This window comes from Vicugna pacos, chromosome 9 (assembly GCF_048564905.1).
Source record: "Vicugna pacos chromosome 9, VicPac4, whole genome shotgun sequence".
Taxonomy (NCBI): Eukaryota; Metazoa; Chordata; class Mammalia; order Artiodactyla; family Camelidae; genus Vicugna; species Vicugna pacos.
The window spans coordinates 33,835,889-33,853,351 of record NC_132995.1 but is presented as its reverse complement, the minus strand read 5'-3'; the positions used below and the strand labels follow the sequence as shown (position 1 = coordinate 33,853,351).

At 34.6% G+C, this 17,463-nt stretch overlaps 1 protein-coding gene across 9 annotated transcripts in view; it reads left to right on the top strand.

Annotated features, from left to right (window-relative positions):
- CNOT1 (CCR4-NOT transcription complex subunit 1) overlaps positions 1-17,463 on the top strand; it is a 93,704-nt gene that overhangs the window by 28,732 nt on the left and 47,509 nt on the right. For all 9 annotated transcript variants that reach the window (XM_072967479.1, XM_015248080.3, XM_015248078.3 and 6 more), the window contains 10 exons: positions 9,905-10,012; positions 10,599-10,697; positions 11,052-11,120; positions 11,211-11,265; positions 11,760-11,963; positions 12,773-12,941; positions 13,946-14,072; positions 14,225-14,335; positions 16,589-16,759; positions 17,180-17,307. In XM_072967479.1, the coding sequence (XP_072823580.1) occupies positions 9,905-10,012; positions 10,599-10,697; positions 11,052-11,120; positions 11,211-11,265; positions 11,760-11,963; positions 12,773-12,941; positions 13,946-14,072; positions 14,225-14,335; positions 16,589-16,759; positions 17,180-17,307 (1,241 nt within the window). The remainder of the gene's footprint in view (positions 1-9,904; positions 10,013-10,598; positions 10,698-11,051; positions 11,121-11,210; positions 11,266-11,759; positions 11,964-12,772; positions 12,942-13,945; positions 14,073-14,224; positions 14,336-16,588; positions 16,760-17,179; positions 17,308-17,463) is intronic.

Genomic DNA, 17,463 nt, shown 5'->3' with positions numbered 1-17,463 from the left:
TTATTTTCCCTCATTTGCAAAATAAGGATAAAAACAATAAAATTGCCTGGTATCCTTGTTAGGATTAAATGAAATCAAGTAGAGTACCTAGCATAGGTCCTGTCACAAGCATTGAAAAAAAGTTAATTCTCTTGCCTCTGCAGTATAAATTATAGTTATTATATGAGGTAGTATACAAGCACAAACTTCCAAATGAAATAGGTGCCTAATTGAGCTAAATCTAAGAATTGAGAGAGTTCGTATGGGAACCTTTTTCTTTTTTTGGAGTGCATGTATGTGTAGGAATTGTGATTTAATTTTATTTTAGAATTAAATAATACATTAACCTGATTACTCTAGCTACTCCTAGCCGTAGGCAACCAATATTAGCTGTTTCTTAACTACCTTTTCAAAGATATTTGGATACAGAAAATAGGGAAATATTTCCCATACCCTTTTCATGTGGTGGCATACAATATAAACTGTTCTGCATCTTGATTTTTTTTTTTTTAAGTTAACCAGTCTATCTGAGAAATAGTTCCTTATCCATACACGAAAAACTGTTTCATTCTTTTAAGGGTATGTAGCAAACCATTGTATGGATGAATCAGATGATTTACTTCACTGTTGATGGTCATTTAGGTTGTATAAGTTTTTTGGTTTCATATTTTGGGTTTCATTTTTTGCTATTGACAGTGTTGTTACAAGGTCATTTCTTGTATGCATATATGTGTTAGTATATTTGTAAGGTAGATTTCTAGAAACTCAAACTTGGGCAACTCTTCTGCTCTGCTTTCTAATGGAAAAGCTCAGTTCTTAGAATTACCTAGTTTCTATTTGATTTTTTTCTTTTCGTGTAGTACTGTTTCTCTGGCACATTGAAATAACTGGTGTGTATGCTTATAGAATTAATTACATTTGATGCTGCTTTGATGAATTATGGTGCTTAAGTTCATTGTTCAGTACCTTCAGTGGTCCTCTTACTACAGAACAAAATCCAAGCTCCTCAGTAAAGAGTTTCAGGGCCCTTTAAAGTGCAGTCCTAAATGCTGTTCCTAGAATTTTCATCTTTTAATAACCAAATCCAGTACTACCTCCCCAGTGAAGACTTACCGCCTTTCTATGTTTGTTTTCTTTTCTCTTCTTCCTTAATGGAGGCACTGGGGATTGAAAGGAGGACCTCGAGGACCTCGTGGATGCCAAGCACGTGATCTGCCACTGAGCTATAGCCCCCCCAGTCTCCCTTTCCCTTTATTTGAATTAATTCCTTAGACTAATTCTGAAAGCTGTGTTGATCAGAATGTCAGCTAACAGTTTCATACAGCAACTGTTTAAGCATCTGCTGTGTACCACACATTTTTTTTTATTAACTTTGTTTTTCAAACAGAAGTTTAATTACATTTATACATGGGAGAGACCAAGAAAAACTGAGTAACTCCTAGTAAACTTTTTATTGAAGTAAGATGTATATACAGGACATTTCACAAATCATAAGTGTGCACATGAATTTTCAAAAAATGTACATAACTATTATAACCATGCAGATCAAGAAAATTGATACTGGCATCTCAGAAGCTTCTCTTTAAGTTGCTGAACATACTGCTTATGATCTAGCGGTTCTACATATGTACTAAACAAAAATGCCTATACACAGTCATCAAAAAACAGGTATCACAATAGCCCAAAGCTGAAAACAACCAAGTGTCCATTAACAGGATATACCGTGAAGTAGTCAGAATATATGTGGAACAGCATGGAACAGCATCTTAACAGTATTGAGTAAAAAATGCTGGAAATTTTGTCAATTCAGTCATTTAGTGTGTACAGTCAGTTCCCTTATCTTTTATAGCAACTATTCAGGCATTTACAATGTTCCAGACATTTTTTTTAATGTGATTTTATGTCAGTTCTCACATTCTTGCCACAGTCATGCAGGATGGGTATAAGTGGGTAGTATTGTTCTATTTTACACTGAAGTTCAAAGACATTAAATATTTTTGCCAATTGCTGAAAATGGCAGATGTAAGATTTGAATCCACAACAGTCCTATGTGGAGTCTCTTTATAATTGTTCACGGAACATGAAGAAGTAGGAAAAAAGTAGATTCTGGACTGGAAGGTCTTCTAGTTCCAAGTTTGATTGCCCTTGACAGCCCCTACTCTAAAACATCTTCCACTTTGTTGTTAGAGTGGCTTTTCTTAAATTTATAACTAATAGTTTCTTTGCTGTTTTATAATCTTTTGTGTATCTCTGGCCCATTCAGTTCAAAGCTCAGGCTCCTAAGCTGGGCCTTTGTTGCTGTTCTCTGGAATGTCTTCTGGAAACAGATAGGAGACAGTTTGGAATGCAAGTTATCTATAAGGTTTTAACACCTGTGGTGGGGGAGGAAGACAGGTTTGAAACAGAATTATTCAGAAGGAGGACTATGGTGGAAACTCAACAGAATCTTGGCCAACTCCTTGGGGAGTTCTAGAATGGATACAAAAGTTGTCCAAGATGGGGTCCAAAAGGCTAAGCCTTTATATTCCTGTTATTTCTTTATATTTGTTATTTCTCCTACTGACAAGTGGGAAGAAGGAATGTTTATTGAATTTATTAGATAAATGGGTTTACTAAACACTTGAACAACTAGCTAGCTAGTATTACCATTTTATAGATGAAAAGACAAGGTTAGAATTTAGTTTGCCCCATGAGTTAGTATTTTATTGTGTTGTTTTAAGATTAACTGCTGTAGTTTTTTTCTTTAAAAATATTTGTTGTCATTATTAAAGAAAAAATGTAAGTAAAATGTAGAAAGGTAAGTCAGCTCTGGTTTTTCTACTCAGCTTTTTAACACTTTTGAGTATTTGTTGTTTCTACTTTAAAATAGCTTTGCTATAAAAACATTTTATATCCTGCTTAAATGATAGTCTCTGTAAATACAATTTTTAAAAAGTTTATTAAAATGTGAAATTTATTTGTAAAAATGTAATAAAATAAAAATTAAAAAAATTAAAATTTATTAAACAAGTAAAATTTATAATAAAAGGTTTACTAAAGTTAATCCCAGGCACACACATGAGTACAGTAGTATAATATAACCCCCATGAATCTGTCATCTAACTTCATTTGAAGTCACGACCAATCTTGTTTCATATGACTCGTTCTCAGTTGTTTAAAGTATATTCCAGGTGAAATTTTATCTGTTTAAATGTTAATAATAACTTAACCTCAATTCCGTTAGCACATATTTTAAAAGCAGTTTTTTAACATTCACATTTCCTCAGTTTACCTTATATAAAAAATTTTTAAATAACAGTCGGCTTGAGTCAAGATCCAAAAAAAAACCCCTGCTGCATTGGCCCTTATTAAATGTCTTCTAAAATCTATGATTTCCCCCTCCTTTTTCTTGCAGTTATTTTGTTAAAGAAATCAGATTGTTTTGTCCTGTTGTAAGTAACCCATAGTCTGAATATTGCTAGTTAAATTCCCAGGGTGGTATTTTACATGTTCCTCTGTCTCTTACATTTCCTTTAAATTGGTAATTAAATTTGGGAGCTTAATCAGATTAAGGCATTTTTTCTCCCTTGGGATAGTTTTACAGGTGGTGGTGTATACTTGAATTAGAAGGTTCATGATGTATGGTTGTCTCTGTTTTGTGATTTTTAGCGGCCTTTGTTCATTGAGTAGATTAATTGATTTGTTAGGGATTGCAAAATGGTGACATTCTAGTTGTTATGCATTTTTTATTAGTTGAAATAGTACTCTAAAGGGAAACTACCTTTACCAACTAACTGTTTGGTTGCCTGAAGTATAGTTTATATAGGAAGCGCTTGATTCTCTATTTGCCATTTTTCAAAGTAATTTGTTTCTTAGCGTCCTCCAAATATGACCAAGGAATGAATTTTTTAATATTAGGAATTCATGTATTTTTAACATATTTGAAGTGTTTGAATTCATTGAAAGCTTATTCCTGTTGGCTTCTGAGTCAGTTTGACCCTATTCTTACTCGTAGTCTTTGATGTGATTCTAGAAACATGGAAACAAATATTCCAGACTCATATAATTTCTCTAAGAGTTCTTGGATTTATTTTAGTGGAAAGTGGTATTTAGAGATTACCATGTCTTGTGTTAAAAAATGATTAAGACAGTTTAGGTGATACAAACAAACTTTAACATTTCATAAAGTGGACAGTCTTCTGCAAAATGGGGCAAAAGGCAAGAAGCTTTTATAGGATAAAGAATAAGGAAAGACAAATGGAAAATACCTGATTGACTAGGGCCACATAGTCAACCTTGTTAGGGATGAGGAGGCTCAGAATTGGCTTCATGTTTGGGGATTGACTGACTGAATATACTGTGTTTCTGGTCAAGTGGAATATTTACAGGGACTATATCTAGAGTTATCTAAGTTTTGGTTTGCTGATGTTGCACCCAGGGCAGGAGCACTCCATTTTGGGCCTAGAAAGTTATTTCAACAGTTGTATTGCTTACTGATGCTCAGTTAGCAATCATTAGGCCTTTCAGTGGACAAAGCTTAAGAGAAAGTACATCATGAATTCATACTGACACTTCCAGTTTAATTTCAGGACCAAGGGATTTTTATTTCAATTCATGATCTAAAATCTGTCTCTCCTTTCTTCTAGTGCAAAAATTCCCATTTTCTGTAAAAAAAAAAAAAAAAGATCATTTGCTTTATTTCATGCTACACAATCAAGAGTCTAGACTAACAGTCATGACTCTAGTAACAGCACTGTGATTATGGAAAATAGTTTACCTATTTTTTGTGGAGTTGGTGGGGGGATCTCTTAAAGGTGTATCTCACTAGAGTTGTAGAATCAAATTAATGTTTTAAAATCATTTAAAATAGTTCTTGGCACAGTTATACCACCAACTGGATATGGTGTTGGGTTCATTGTTTTCATATTGTTTTCAATATTTACAAAATACTTTTATAATTAATTTTGCTTGATAATTATGGAAAAAGTCTACTCTATAAAATGATTTTTATTCAAAGAATATAGTCTTATTAAAAATGTATTGTATGTGGAAATGGATTGAGTGCTTGCAGCCTCTTCCTTTTCCCCCTCCTCCACCCCTCCAGCCCACTGGCCCTTGCAGCTTGTTCTGTTTTTTTGGTTTGGTTTGTTTTGGGGGGTGGTGGTTGGGTTTACTTATTTATTTATTTTTGGAGGCGGTCCTGGGGATTGAATCCAGGACGTTGTGTATGCTAAGCATGCACTCTACCACTTGAGCTCTACCCTTCCCCCTAGCTTTTTCTTTTACTGCAGTTTTTATAGTCTTGAAAAAAACTTTTATTTTCATTCTTTTTATGGCTATAGATTATTGTCAGATTTGTTTATAATTTAAAACTTGGATGCTGTTACATGAGTTCTTTGATGCTTGAGAATATCTTTCTCATTTTTATTTGAAGTCCAATTATCAGTAGATATTAAATTCTTGGGTCAAGTTTGTTCCCCATAGTTTTGTAAATATTGCTCCCCATTATTCTTTAAGGAACATCAAATGCCAAAAGCTGCCTGTCTTCTTTTGTCTTTCTCTTCAGTTCACTTTAGGTAACTAACTTTACCTGCTGCATCTACTCCTAACCTCAATATCCCTTTGAATTTTCTTTTATTTAGAATTTATTGACTTCACAAGTATGCTATAGTATTGATTATTCTGCATCATCCTTTCTTGTGTGATGATACACCATTCAGTCTTCCAATTCAGACTTTTATTTCAGGGATTTTGTTATTTTATTTGAATGTTTTTCATTTTCTGTGGATTGAAGTGTGTTGATTGTTAAGTTCTCTTCTCTGTAAGATTTTTGCTTTGTTTCTTTCCTTATTGCCACAAGTTTGCTTTCATTTCCTTCTGCTATCTTGTCCTTGAACCAGTGTTTTACCTTTCTGGGGACTTTTATTCTTATAAAGCAAAAACAGTTTCTATAATTTCTTTGAGGATATGGAATATTACTTGTCTGAACTATCCTGTTTTTTGTTTTGGTAAGTCCTTTGAAAAGTATGTTCTTTAGTTGTCTTGTGTGTTTCTTTGCTCTGTTTTACAGTTTCTTCAGATGAGTTCCATGCTGAGTCTTTGGATTTTTGCTTATCTTTGAATCAGTCCAGTTATTTACTCACAAATAATCTTGGGGATGCTTGAGGATGGGGAAGTGTGTTGGGGTAGTCTGCTATGTTCTGCATTCTGATTTGGTAATGGTTGCTTCTTTCTTTTCCTTTTTAATGGAGGTACCTGGGATTAAACCCAGGACCTCATGTATGCAAAGCATGTGCTCTGTCCCTGAGCTATACCTCTGCCTCCCCCCACCCCGCACCTTCCTTTCTTTATTTTTTATTCTCCAGCATTCTCCTTTGACTAGATGGCTTATTCATAGACATTAAAAGTGGCATCTTGAGCTTGGTTGTTCCCTCAGCTCTATCTCCTTTGCCATTTTCCAGTTTCTGTTGGAATATTGATCTAGTCTCTAAATGGACAGTCTTCTTTCACGGCTCATCTGTGCTCCAGATTCATCACTTGAATAAAGAATAATTATATTTGTTTTGGGACATACATAATTCATCAGTCCTAAACATTTTTATATCTGGATTTATCAGTTCCAAATAGAAATCTGCATTTGGCCTGTCATTTGAGGTGCAAAGAATGAACTCTGTTGTATCTCTCTGGACCACTTCTTAAGTGAATGTTTTGTTGAAAATGGAATTTTTTTTTTTAATATGAGAGGCTAGAATAGAAAAAAAAAGAGCTTAGTTTTACCATCTTTTGCTTAGGAGTTTGACATTTTTGTCCTTAAATTAGTGCTTATTTTGTTAGAAGTAACCCTTTATGTTTGCTGCAAAAATTTTTCATGTTCAATATATTAAACTATTTTGAATTGATGCACTGTTTTTTAAAATAAAATAACCCAAAGAATTCATACAGATAATACAATAAAAACCTAGAATGAATATTTTTATGGGTTAGAAAATGCTTAACAAGTTTAAGAAATATGAAGACTCCATTATTTCTATGGAGCATGTGTTATTAGCATATAGTCTAATTATTCCAGTTACTGTAACTAATTATTGTAATGTAGCAAGTTATAGTCTTCAATTTAAATTTTAAAAATCTGGTGCTTTGTATAGAATCTTGGGCCTCTGAGAGCATCTATTAGGATAGATTTTGTATTTTTCTTTATATAAATCTTGTTTTTATGTGAAATTCCCCATACTTGTGGGTTTTTTGTTTCATTCTGTTTTAAAGTGAAAATACATTTATTCATGGAGATACACACTCCATAGAGTGTGGGCCATTTCAGAAGGCGAGAGTGGCCCTGGTAGATGGGGTCATCTGGGAAAGGAAAGTGAGAGGGGCCCTAGGGAGAGGCACATTCGGTAGGCAGAATGCAGGCCATCTCAAAAGGTGAGAGGCCTGTGAGTTTTTTTGTTTTTTTTTGTTTTTAAATCTGTTTTTAGAATCTGGGATTGGAGGCACAATTCATCAGGTAATTGCTGCTTTATCAATATGCTACCCAAAGAATATTTAAATTGTATTAATAGAGATAGGGATTCTTATTGTTTCTGACCATGGAATTTAGTTGACTACCTCATACATTTACTTGTTACCATTTGTGGACAGCCTTATTGGGAATGTCTTTATAACAAACTAAAATAAAATGTTTGAGGCTCTTTTTCTTCTTTTTTTTAAAATTATTTTTACCTTTTTTTTTTTTTGAGGACAATATTTCTTCCATCTTAAAGGACTTAACTCTTTACATGGGCTTTGGTGAAGGTTGTGGGGCAGCACCCACAGGTCTAAATAGGCGTAGAGGTTTTCGGTCCTTTCAGGCTTCATGAGAATTATTCCTGACTACCTTGTGTTAATGACACATCTCTCGGAGTAATGTAGTTTCACATACAGCTTGGGAAGCACATAGGGGTTGAAAACACTCACTTTGGAAATTTTTATTTTTTGGCCATTGACTGTGAAATGGAATGTCTCTTCCATTTTTTAGGTTGATGTAATAGTACCCAGTTAATTCTGTATGTTAATTAACCATGATCTGGTCCCTTGACTCCCTCTGGCCTTTTTTCTGTTTTAACTTATGTCTCAAAAGTTCTTCCTTCAGCTCTATCTGTGGTTATCATCTAAATATTTTAAATCTCAGTTTATATGTTAAATCTTTAGGGATGGTCTCTCAGAAGTACCACTCCCGTCCTATTGCTATCACTTCACCCTGTTTTATTTTAATGACAGTTAATAATGTCAGAAATTGTTTGCCTGTACTTTCTTTCTTCCGTGAAAACATACTTCACAAGAGCTGTGGAACCCATTGGTCTCCTCTACTGCTATATTTGCTATACTTTAAATGGTATCTAGTATGTACTCAAGAAATGTTTGTTAAGCCAGATACTCTTGCTCTTTTGAGGATGAGGCCTGGTTGCTTGGAGCAGGGTGATTCTTCCTAATTAATATGAATTGGCTCATTAAGATAACATCATCAGTGTTCCGGGGATAGGAAAAAAAATTATCTCTGATTATATAGATTTTTAAAAATACATATTTTTATTGAAGTATAGTTAGTCCACAATGCTGCTCTGCCTCTGGTGCGCAGCACACTGCCTCAGCCATACATGAACACACATACACTCACCACCATATTCTCCCTCACCATAAGTCACCAGAAGACACCGAATATAGTTTGATTATATAGATTTTTAACCTTAAAATGTCTGTAGGATGATGTAAAATTGATCTTACTTAATTCTCATATATTCTGGATGGGAAAAACTGAAACTGAAATAAGTTAACTTAGCCAGCTGTGACATAATTATGGTAAGAGTAGAGGGAGTGTAGGCTTTGGAGTTGGACTATGAATCTAGACTCCTCAATTCCTAGACTATTGGATTTTAGGCTCATGGAATCTGTTTTAAGTGTCTACTTTCTCAACTATAAAATGGGAATAATTTTTGGCAAAGTTGTTGAAGATTAAAACCAGAGAAGCTCAGTCTCATTTCTAGGCCAAAATAGGCAGCTAAATGTTTATTACTTATAATATTTTAATGTGGCATTAAATAAACAAATGATTACTCTGCACATGTATTGTGCTTAGCTCTTTTCCTGACTAGATGGGAAGAAGTGAACACAACTACACAGATTGCCTCTTCTCATGCAACTTACAGTTTAGTGAGACATAGGAAATAAACAGAAAGTGTCAGGTGGTGGTAAGTAATATAGAGAAAAGTAAAGCAGGGTGAGAGGTGATGGTAACGTAGGTCATTTGCTGTTTTAGGGAGAGTAGTTATGAATAGTCTCACTGATGAGGTGACTTTCAAGCAGAAACTTAAAGGAAGTGAGAGAACAAACCACGTGTACATTTCTGGAGTGTTCCAGTTTGAGGAAGAAGCAAGTACAAACATTGGTAGGTTTGAGGAACAGCAAGAAGCTCAGAGGCAGTACTGAAATTAGACCAGTTCCTTTAGAGCCTTGCCTTATAAGCTGTTGTGAAGTTTGAAAATCACAATTATGTTAGAGAGATTTCAGGTTACGCTTTTAGGATAAGAATAACGTATAGGAAAAATGATGCTTTAGTGAGTTCAGTTTGTTTTAAAATTGCCTTCCAGCTTATAAAATAGCTTGTATTCTCACTACGTGTCATTTGTGCTATTTGGTGTTTTTGGTATAGAGGTTGATCAGAGTACACAGTTACATGGTGCTAATTATTGGTGCTTTCCTTTCTGTCCTTCCTACTAGTGCCTGTAGGAAATATTTTTAAAATACTTAATTATACAATATTGGTACCATAATCTCAATAATTCCTAGAACTCTTATTCCAAAATGAACAGTTAATGTAGTTTTTGGGATTTTGCCCTTGAGATTGATTTTCTTCTTCTTTTTTAAATCCCTCTTAGTAATGACTACAAACTCATATTTTTGATCTTTTTAGATTGTGAATCGGCACGGTCCTGAGGCAGACAGGCATTTATTACGCTGCCTATTTTCGCATGTGGATTTCAGTGGCGATGGTAAAAGCAGTGGCAAAGATTTTCATCAGGTATTTGGGGCTTACAGAGTTTATGTTCGCTTAGATCAAATTGTCCCATGAATTACATTTTGGGCATAGTATGTGTAGCAAACAACACATACAAATAGCATCCAGAAATAATTTTAGCTGAATGGCTAAAAAAAAGGTATTGGGACTTGCCCTTTCTTGTCCTTCCCTTCTGCCTGGCAGCAGACATCACAGCTACTTAGTACAGGCATAGAGAGCTGGGGACCAGATTGCCTTAAGGAAGCAGGAATGTGGGGGGGGGAAGTCCTGCTTGATAAGTAAGAAAGGCAGAGAGAGGATCTCTTGTCCTCTCTTGAGTTTCTTTGGTTTGATTCTCAATCTGGTTTGTCTTGACATTATTCCTTATAGTTATCTTGTTAATGGACTCTATTCTGTAGAGGTTTTGACTTAATACTTGTTGCTAATAGACTTTAGTAGTTTAAATGGTATTTTTAAAGAGCTGATTTTGATAATGTAGAAAAAGTATACAGTATTGGATTACCCTTTAATGTTCTGAGCACCGCTGCTTCTGTTTGTGCTAGAAGATGACTGTTAGTGCCAATGAAAATTTATTTTTTTATTTTTAAAGACTCAGTTTCTGATTCAGGAGTGTGCGTCTCTGATTACGAAGCCAAATTTTATCTCGACGCTGTCCTATGCCATTGATAATCCATTACACTATCAGAAGGTTGGTATTCCCTTTATTTTCAGTAGTAATAAGAATGTGGTCGCTTCCTAGGCTTTCTAAAAAGGGCTTAATCCTTGACCTCATCATATGTCAATTTTAAAATTCCAAATACTTATATTAGGGGTTTTGTAGCTTTCTAACAAAGTCAAGGTAGTTAGTTTGATAAGATTCTTACTAAAACCAGATTATGTGAAGGCTTAAGCTTGTCAGAACACAGTTCCATAGCTGTTTCTAGCAGCACTACAAAATTCTGTCACTCCTATGTAGCACCGTAATTGGTGAACAGATGCTTTTATAAACGTTTTGAAAATTGTATGTTGTTCTTGTTTTAAAATAAAGTTTGATTTGTTTCAGAGTTTAAAGCCTGCACCCCACTTATTTGCCCAGCTGAGTAAAGTTCTCAAGTTAAGCAAAGTACAAGAGGTAAATGATTTTTTTAAAAAGAAATGTAGACAAAATTAGAAATAAAGCAACTATTTGACTTTGTGGTCAATCTAACCCTTCTTGTTTCAGGTAATTTTTGGCCTTGCCCTCTTGAATTCTTCCAGCTCAGATCTCAGAGGTTTTGGTAAGTTCCCCTTTCCCTAAAGATCTTATAGTGAAGTTAGATTTTTTTTTTTTTTTAAATCCATGGATTTTTGAGTGTTGAGGCTCCATAGTTGAGAGAGTAAGATTATTTTCTTTTGGTCTTCCTTATGTATATAGTATTTATGGTAAAAACTTAATAAACGTATTACACAATTTACCTTCATAACGTTTTTAAGTGTATGGTTCAGTAGTGTTAACTATTCACATTGTTATTTAATGGATGTCTGGAACTTCTTTGTCTTACAAAAGTGAAACTCTGTATCCATCTAAAAATTCTCCACCCCCTCACATCCACCTCTGGCAATTGGTCTCTTACTTTATTTTATGCCTACCATCTACAGCTATGAAAACATTACAGGGTGAAGGGTGAGTTGGTGAATGAGAATGATGAGCATCTATATTTTGGTGATATGTGACTTCTTACCTGTTGTGGTGCAAAAATAACTTATATTTTTTGGTTTATCTCATTTCCAGCTGCCCAGTTTATCAAACAGAAGCTTCCAGATCTTCTGCGTTCTTATATTGACGCAGACGTCAGTGGAAATCAAGAAGGTGGCTTCCAAGATATAGCAATAGAGGTCCTACACCTCCTCCTCTCCCATCTCCTCTTTGGGCAGAAGGGAGCTTTTGGAGTTGGACAGGAACAGATAGACGCTTTTCTTAAGACGCTACGCAGAGGTAAAAAGGAGTATCTGTAGCCTATAGAAGATTTTTTTTTTTGGATGGACACAAACACATGAAAAAGGATTTTAGAAAATAAGATAGTGAATTACCTTTCTATTAACTTGATAATCTTTCAAGGAAGAAAGTATTTTATAATTTAAAATATGAAAGTGATGAAAGCCTCATTATAAAAAAGGTATAAAATGAAGATCACTTCACCAGTAATCTTGTTATCTAAGTACAGCCTCAGTTCAGACTTCCGTGTTGTCAAATTTTTCCCTTTGAGGAAGACAGAGACTACAATATTGTGACATGCTCTTTGTAGTTTAAAAAATTGATCGCTGTTGATATACCCACTTTACCTCCTTGGCTGTTGGCACTGATAGGTTAACTCCCGGATCTGTTGTTGCCATCCCTCCTTCCTCTGATCTTTCTTTAGAGAGAGTTTTTAAAACAAATCTTTGATAGTGGACTAACCACTGTCCATTTTCACTGTTATTTTTGTTTCCTTAATGTTTATATAGTTTAATTTTAAATTGCATTAACTTTCTCAGTAATGGGCAGTTTTCCATATTGGTCAATAGATGATGGGATCCTGATACAGCAAATTAATAATGTACTCATGAGCAATTTTTGTGACAGAAGAACATTCAAATTTTAGATTCAGTGTGGGCTAAGTTAGCTAGTTTGGAAAAAACTGAATAAACTGCTTTGAATATGAACTTGCGAAAGACTCAGGTTTAAGGGGCTTTTTAAAAAGAGTGAAGAAGGAGAGTTTGTTTTTAATCAGTATAGCAATTATAATTATCTTTTTCTTCCTTCAGATTTTCCCCAGGAACGCTGTCCCGTGGTGCTTGCACCACTTTTATACCCTGAAAAACGGGACATACTAATGGACAGAATCCTGCCTGATTCCGGAGGGGTAGCTAAAACCATGATGGAGAGCTCCTTGGCTGATTTCATGCAAGAAGTAGGCTATGGCTTTTGTGCAAGGTTGGTAGTAAGAGGTTAAGTAAACTTCTGATTACTGTTGTGACAAGCATAATTAATTCTTTAAAGCAAGTTCCTAAGATTCCTTAATGTGTTGTCTTTGCCTCTCAAGAATTTTGCTTATAAATTTAATCTTCCACATACTAGTTTTGGTGGCAGGTGCAAATATTCTGGCAGCTAAATTTCTATCTCTCTCTACCCCCTAGTTTCTCAAATTTAGGGATCAGCGGTTCTTAGCCTAGTTACCAGGATAGTCATTTTTAGCTTTTGAGGGAGATAACATTGAGGCAAGCATTTATGGAACTTGTTTCATTTTCCATTCAATGTGTCTGTTTTGTTCCTTCCTGCCCCCACCCTCAATTTCCTCACTGTACCTTCCTTTTCTACAACCTTTGTTTCTGCCCTTTTCATACCCTGTCTCTGACATAGTTCCCTCACCTGCCAAGGGCACCAAAGGAAATAGCTTCACCCTGACAATAAGGGCATTGATTAATTAAGGGCATTAATGTGCTTTGCTTTGACTTTAAGTGTAACTTTTAATGCTTTTAAAACCCATACAAATCACATTTCCACTTATGTTTAAAAATGTATTTGTTGTGTGTATATATGTGCCTGGCATAAAATTTCTGTTTAATTATAAACTTAAAGATGCAGAATGAAAAAGTTAGAATATATATTAAAGACTTTATGCATATCAGAATAACCCTTGAGTATCTGTATTTTAAAGAATAACTTGATTTATACTGAAGATTGAGAGGAATAATTTTATGTCTGTGTGAAAATAATACTTTTGGCTCATGTTTTCTTCTACTGATCTTTTAAATTTTTCCTGTTTTCTTAAGTAGGTGGTTTTTACATTCCTAGCTATGTAAAAATACAAGAAATGAAGCTTATTACACTCTGTTAGTAAAATTTGAGCAACTTTACTCCAGGGCTCATTTTATATTAGCATTTCTTTACCTTGGTATTGAGGGAAGGATTTTTCTGAAGTTAACTTTCTGTTTCAGTATTGAAGAATGCCGCAATATAATCATGCAGTTTGGTGTTCGGGAGGTCACAGCTGCCCAGGTTGCAAGGGTTTTGGGAATGATGGCTCGAACTCATTCAGGATTAACAGACGGAATTCCATTACAGGTAATTGTAGAAGTCAGCTATTGTACAATGTGAATTAATGTCCAGCTTTCTTTATTTTATTTATTACATTACAGTATGATTGATTTTTCTACCAACCAGAGCTGAACACATTAAGTTGTTGGGTTTGTTTAATTCAGAGTTTACTTCTACAGAGTATCTCTGCTCCTGGCAGTGGTATCTGGAGTGATGGAAAAGATAAAAGTGATGGAGCACAGGCGCACACATGGAATGTAGAAGTCTTGATTGATGTTCTCAAAGAACTGGTGAGTACATGTAATGTTTTTATATTCATAATGTTAGTATGATGTAGCCCAAAGAAAGAAAGTTTTAATTAATAAAATGCCTACCTGAATGAGAGCTATAGTGTTTTATAATTCTTGGCTTCATTGGCTTAAAAGTAATGAAGTGTCTGAGATAATTTTGTTCTGGAAATAATATATGTTCAAATTCCAGCTCAGTTCATTATGCATTGTTGCTGTGTGATTCCGAGTGGCACTGCTGAGGTAATTTGGCTGGTTGTTAGTATGAGATTTTAGGGGGAGGGATAGATTTGTTACAAAGTAATGATTGCATAAGGAATTACTGAGGAGAGATGAAGCTTTCTGAATATTTTCTGGAGGGTGCAACAAAAATCCTGCAACCTTGTTTATGGTGGATAGGATAATAAAAACCCATACTTACCTTACTATTTCCACTTCTGGAATATCCGCAAATAATAGTTGTCCCCAGATAAACACAGTACCTCTCCTGAAGTGCTGAAATCCTTAAATAAAATGTAAAAGTGTAAAACTTCTAGATACTGAGGAAGTGATGAAATTTAGTCATTGGGAGAACAGTGGAGTGAAGATGTAGTGTTCTCAGTCTTGTTCATAAAATGTCAAGGAACAAAATATAACACTAAAGACTACGTATACATACTTACATAACATTCTTGGTAAGGTGTCAGGTCATATGTATATCCTATTTCTCAGTTTTAGTTTTCCACATTTGTAACTTATAGGTAAAATTGAGTTATCAGGAATCATGCTGTTCTCTTCATGACCTTACTACTAACATCACCAGTGGGTTTTCCTGGTATTTTCCTTAGTAGTAACTGGATTTATGGTGTTCAAACCTATTTTTTAGTCTTGGAGGGGAAAAAATAATACATGATCATGGCAGAAAGTGTGCAAAGTGATGAGAGAAAAGCAAAATAAAATCACAGTTTTATCACTTATGGAACCAGTTAACTAATTTGTTTTTAACTTGTGGTTGTCTTGCAAAGGTGAAAACATGCTTTTTTTCCTCAGTAGTTTCATCTTTGTACTTTATTGCCCTATTGAAAATACTCTGAAAAAGTTGTAGACTAGGACACAGTTCCATTTTATCTGAACCTACTACATTGTTTTGATTTCAGAGTGTGAAAGCTGTATAAACTGAATGCCTTTACTGTGGATTTGTATAGTTAAACAAACCTCTTCCTTTTTCTTCTCGTATATTTGAGTTTCTGTATGTTTTTTGTAGGCAAGGAGCAGAGGACAATTTCACATACACATTGGGTTAATAATTTGTTCTTTTGTTTTTCCACCAAGGGTGGGAGGAGGAAACCATACAGGCATGCCTGTAAATTTTCCAAACTTATCTCCCTTGAGGAAAATGCTATTCCACAGTTTATCTGTGGTTCTCTTCTGTCACAGTCAGTCGTTGAAACAAATTTTAGAAAGAAAAAAAATCTTATCTACTGAATGCTATTGTTGCCTTAGAGTGAATACCGCAACTGGAGTTTATTCTTTGTACCATATACAAAGCAAGCATTAAAGTCTGAATTGAAAGGAGTCACCTTAGAGCAAAATTAAACTGGTCATAATACTTTGGTTGGAGATTTAAATACGAAATGTGCACAGCCTTTTTTCTTTCAAGCACAAAATTTACTTATTGCTTGATAGAGTGGCAAATTATCTTCTGTAAACTTGTTTCCTTTGCTTTGTGTTTTCTTTAAGAGGTCTTGTATTGCTTAATGAATACCTTTTTGTAGAACATTTTTGAATGGAGTTTTTAGTCATTTTGACATAGAAAATCTAGACTATTCCAGATGCATGTATTTGGATGCTTCAAAGGGAGATCTTTAGTTAATTAAGATAGGTATTTGGGATAGATAATTAATTTGTCTTTGCCACTTTGTTCCAGGGTAGTGGAATCTTTCTGTAAAGACAAGAGATACTGAATGAAGAGTTACTTACTTGCCATGTTGGTGTGGGAGTGTCTGTTGGACAAAAGTAGGGAAAGAGAGAATTCCCCTTTATGTACTCAAGTATTCAGAAGTATGTCATGAACTGAAAGGTTACAGCAGTTTGCTAATCAGTTTATTTTGATATTTCTGAGTCTCTTTGGAAATACTGGAAAGATTCAGATGACTATGAGTTTATAATTAGAATATCTTGGTTGAACTTCAGATTTGATCTTTGGATACTTTGGATAAAGTAATCAAAATATGTACACTTCTGTTCATCAAACTTTGAAATGCTTTTCTTTTTTAGAACCCAAGTTTGAATTTCAAGGAAGTAACTTATGAACTGGACCATCCTGGATTTCAAATTCGTGACAGTAAAGGACTTCATAATGTGGTCTATGGTATTCAGAGGGGTCTGGGTATGGAAGTGTTTCCTGTAGACCTCATATACAGACCTTGGAAACATGCAGAAGGCCAGGTAAGCAAATGGTGTTTAGCTATAGAAGAGGAACAAAATAATGACATATAGTACCATCTGTCCATTGATTAAAATTTTCTTTTAAAGTAGAATTTGTTTTGCATAGCTCAGAGAATAGCAGAGACTGATAAATTTTGAGAGAATATTATCATAGTTTAGTACCAGTCAGACTCAGCTAAAGTGTAACAATCAAACTGTGTTCCTAATAGTTTTAATGATGCTTATCTCCAAAGCTACCTTATCACACATCTTTCGTTTGTCTGAATTGTCTGTGGTTTTGAAAGATCAAATATTTAAGATTTTAAAGGGGAATTTTACTCTAATAATCTTAAGATTGAGATTCACCTGGTGAAAATGTTTCAGATTTTTATAGCATTCACAGTCATTTGTGGTGGTAAGGACTTTTTTCTCTTGTTACAGCTCTCCTTCATTCAGCATTCCCTTATAAATCCAGAGATCTTCTGTTTTGCCGATTATCCCTGTCATACAGTTGCCACTGATATTCTGAAAGCACCACCAGAGGATGACAATCGAGAAATTGCCACATGGTAAACACTCTCATCTAGTTCTTGAAAGGGTCACTTATACTTTAATTGAAATACAAAATTAATAGTGAGGAACTACATAGAAAAGGTGTAAATGAAACAGTATTTTTAGTAATCCTACTTACCTTAAATTATTATAGTATGGCATTGGTGGATGAA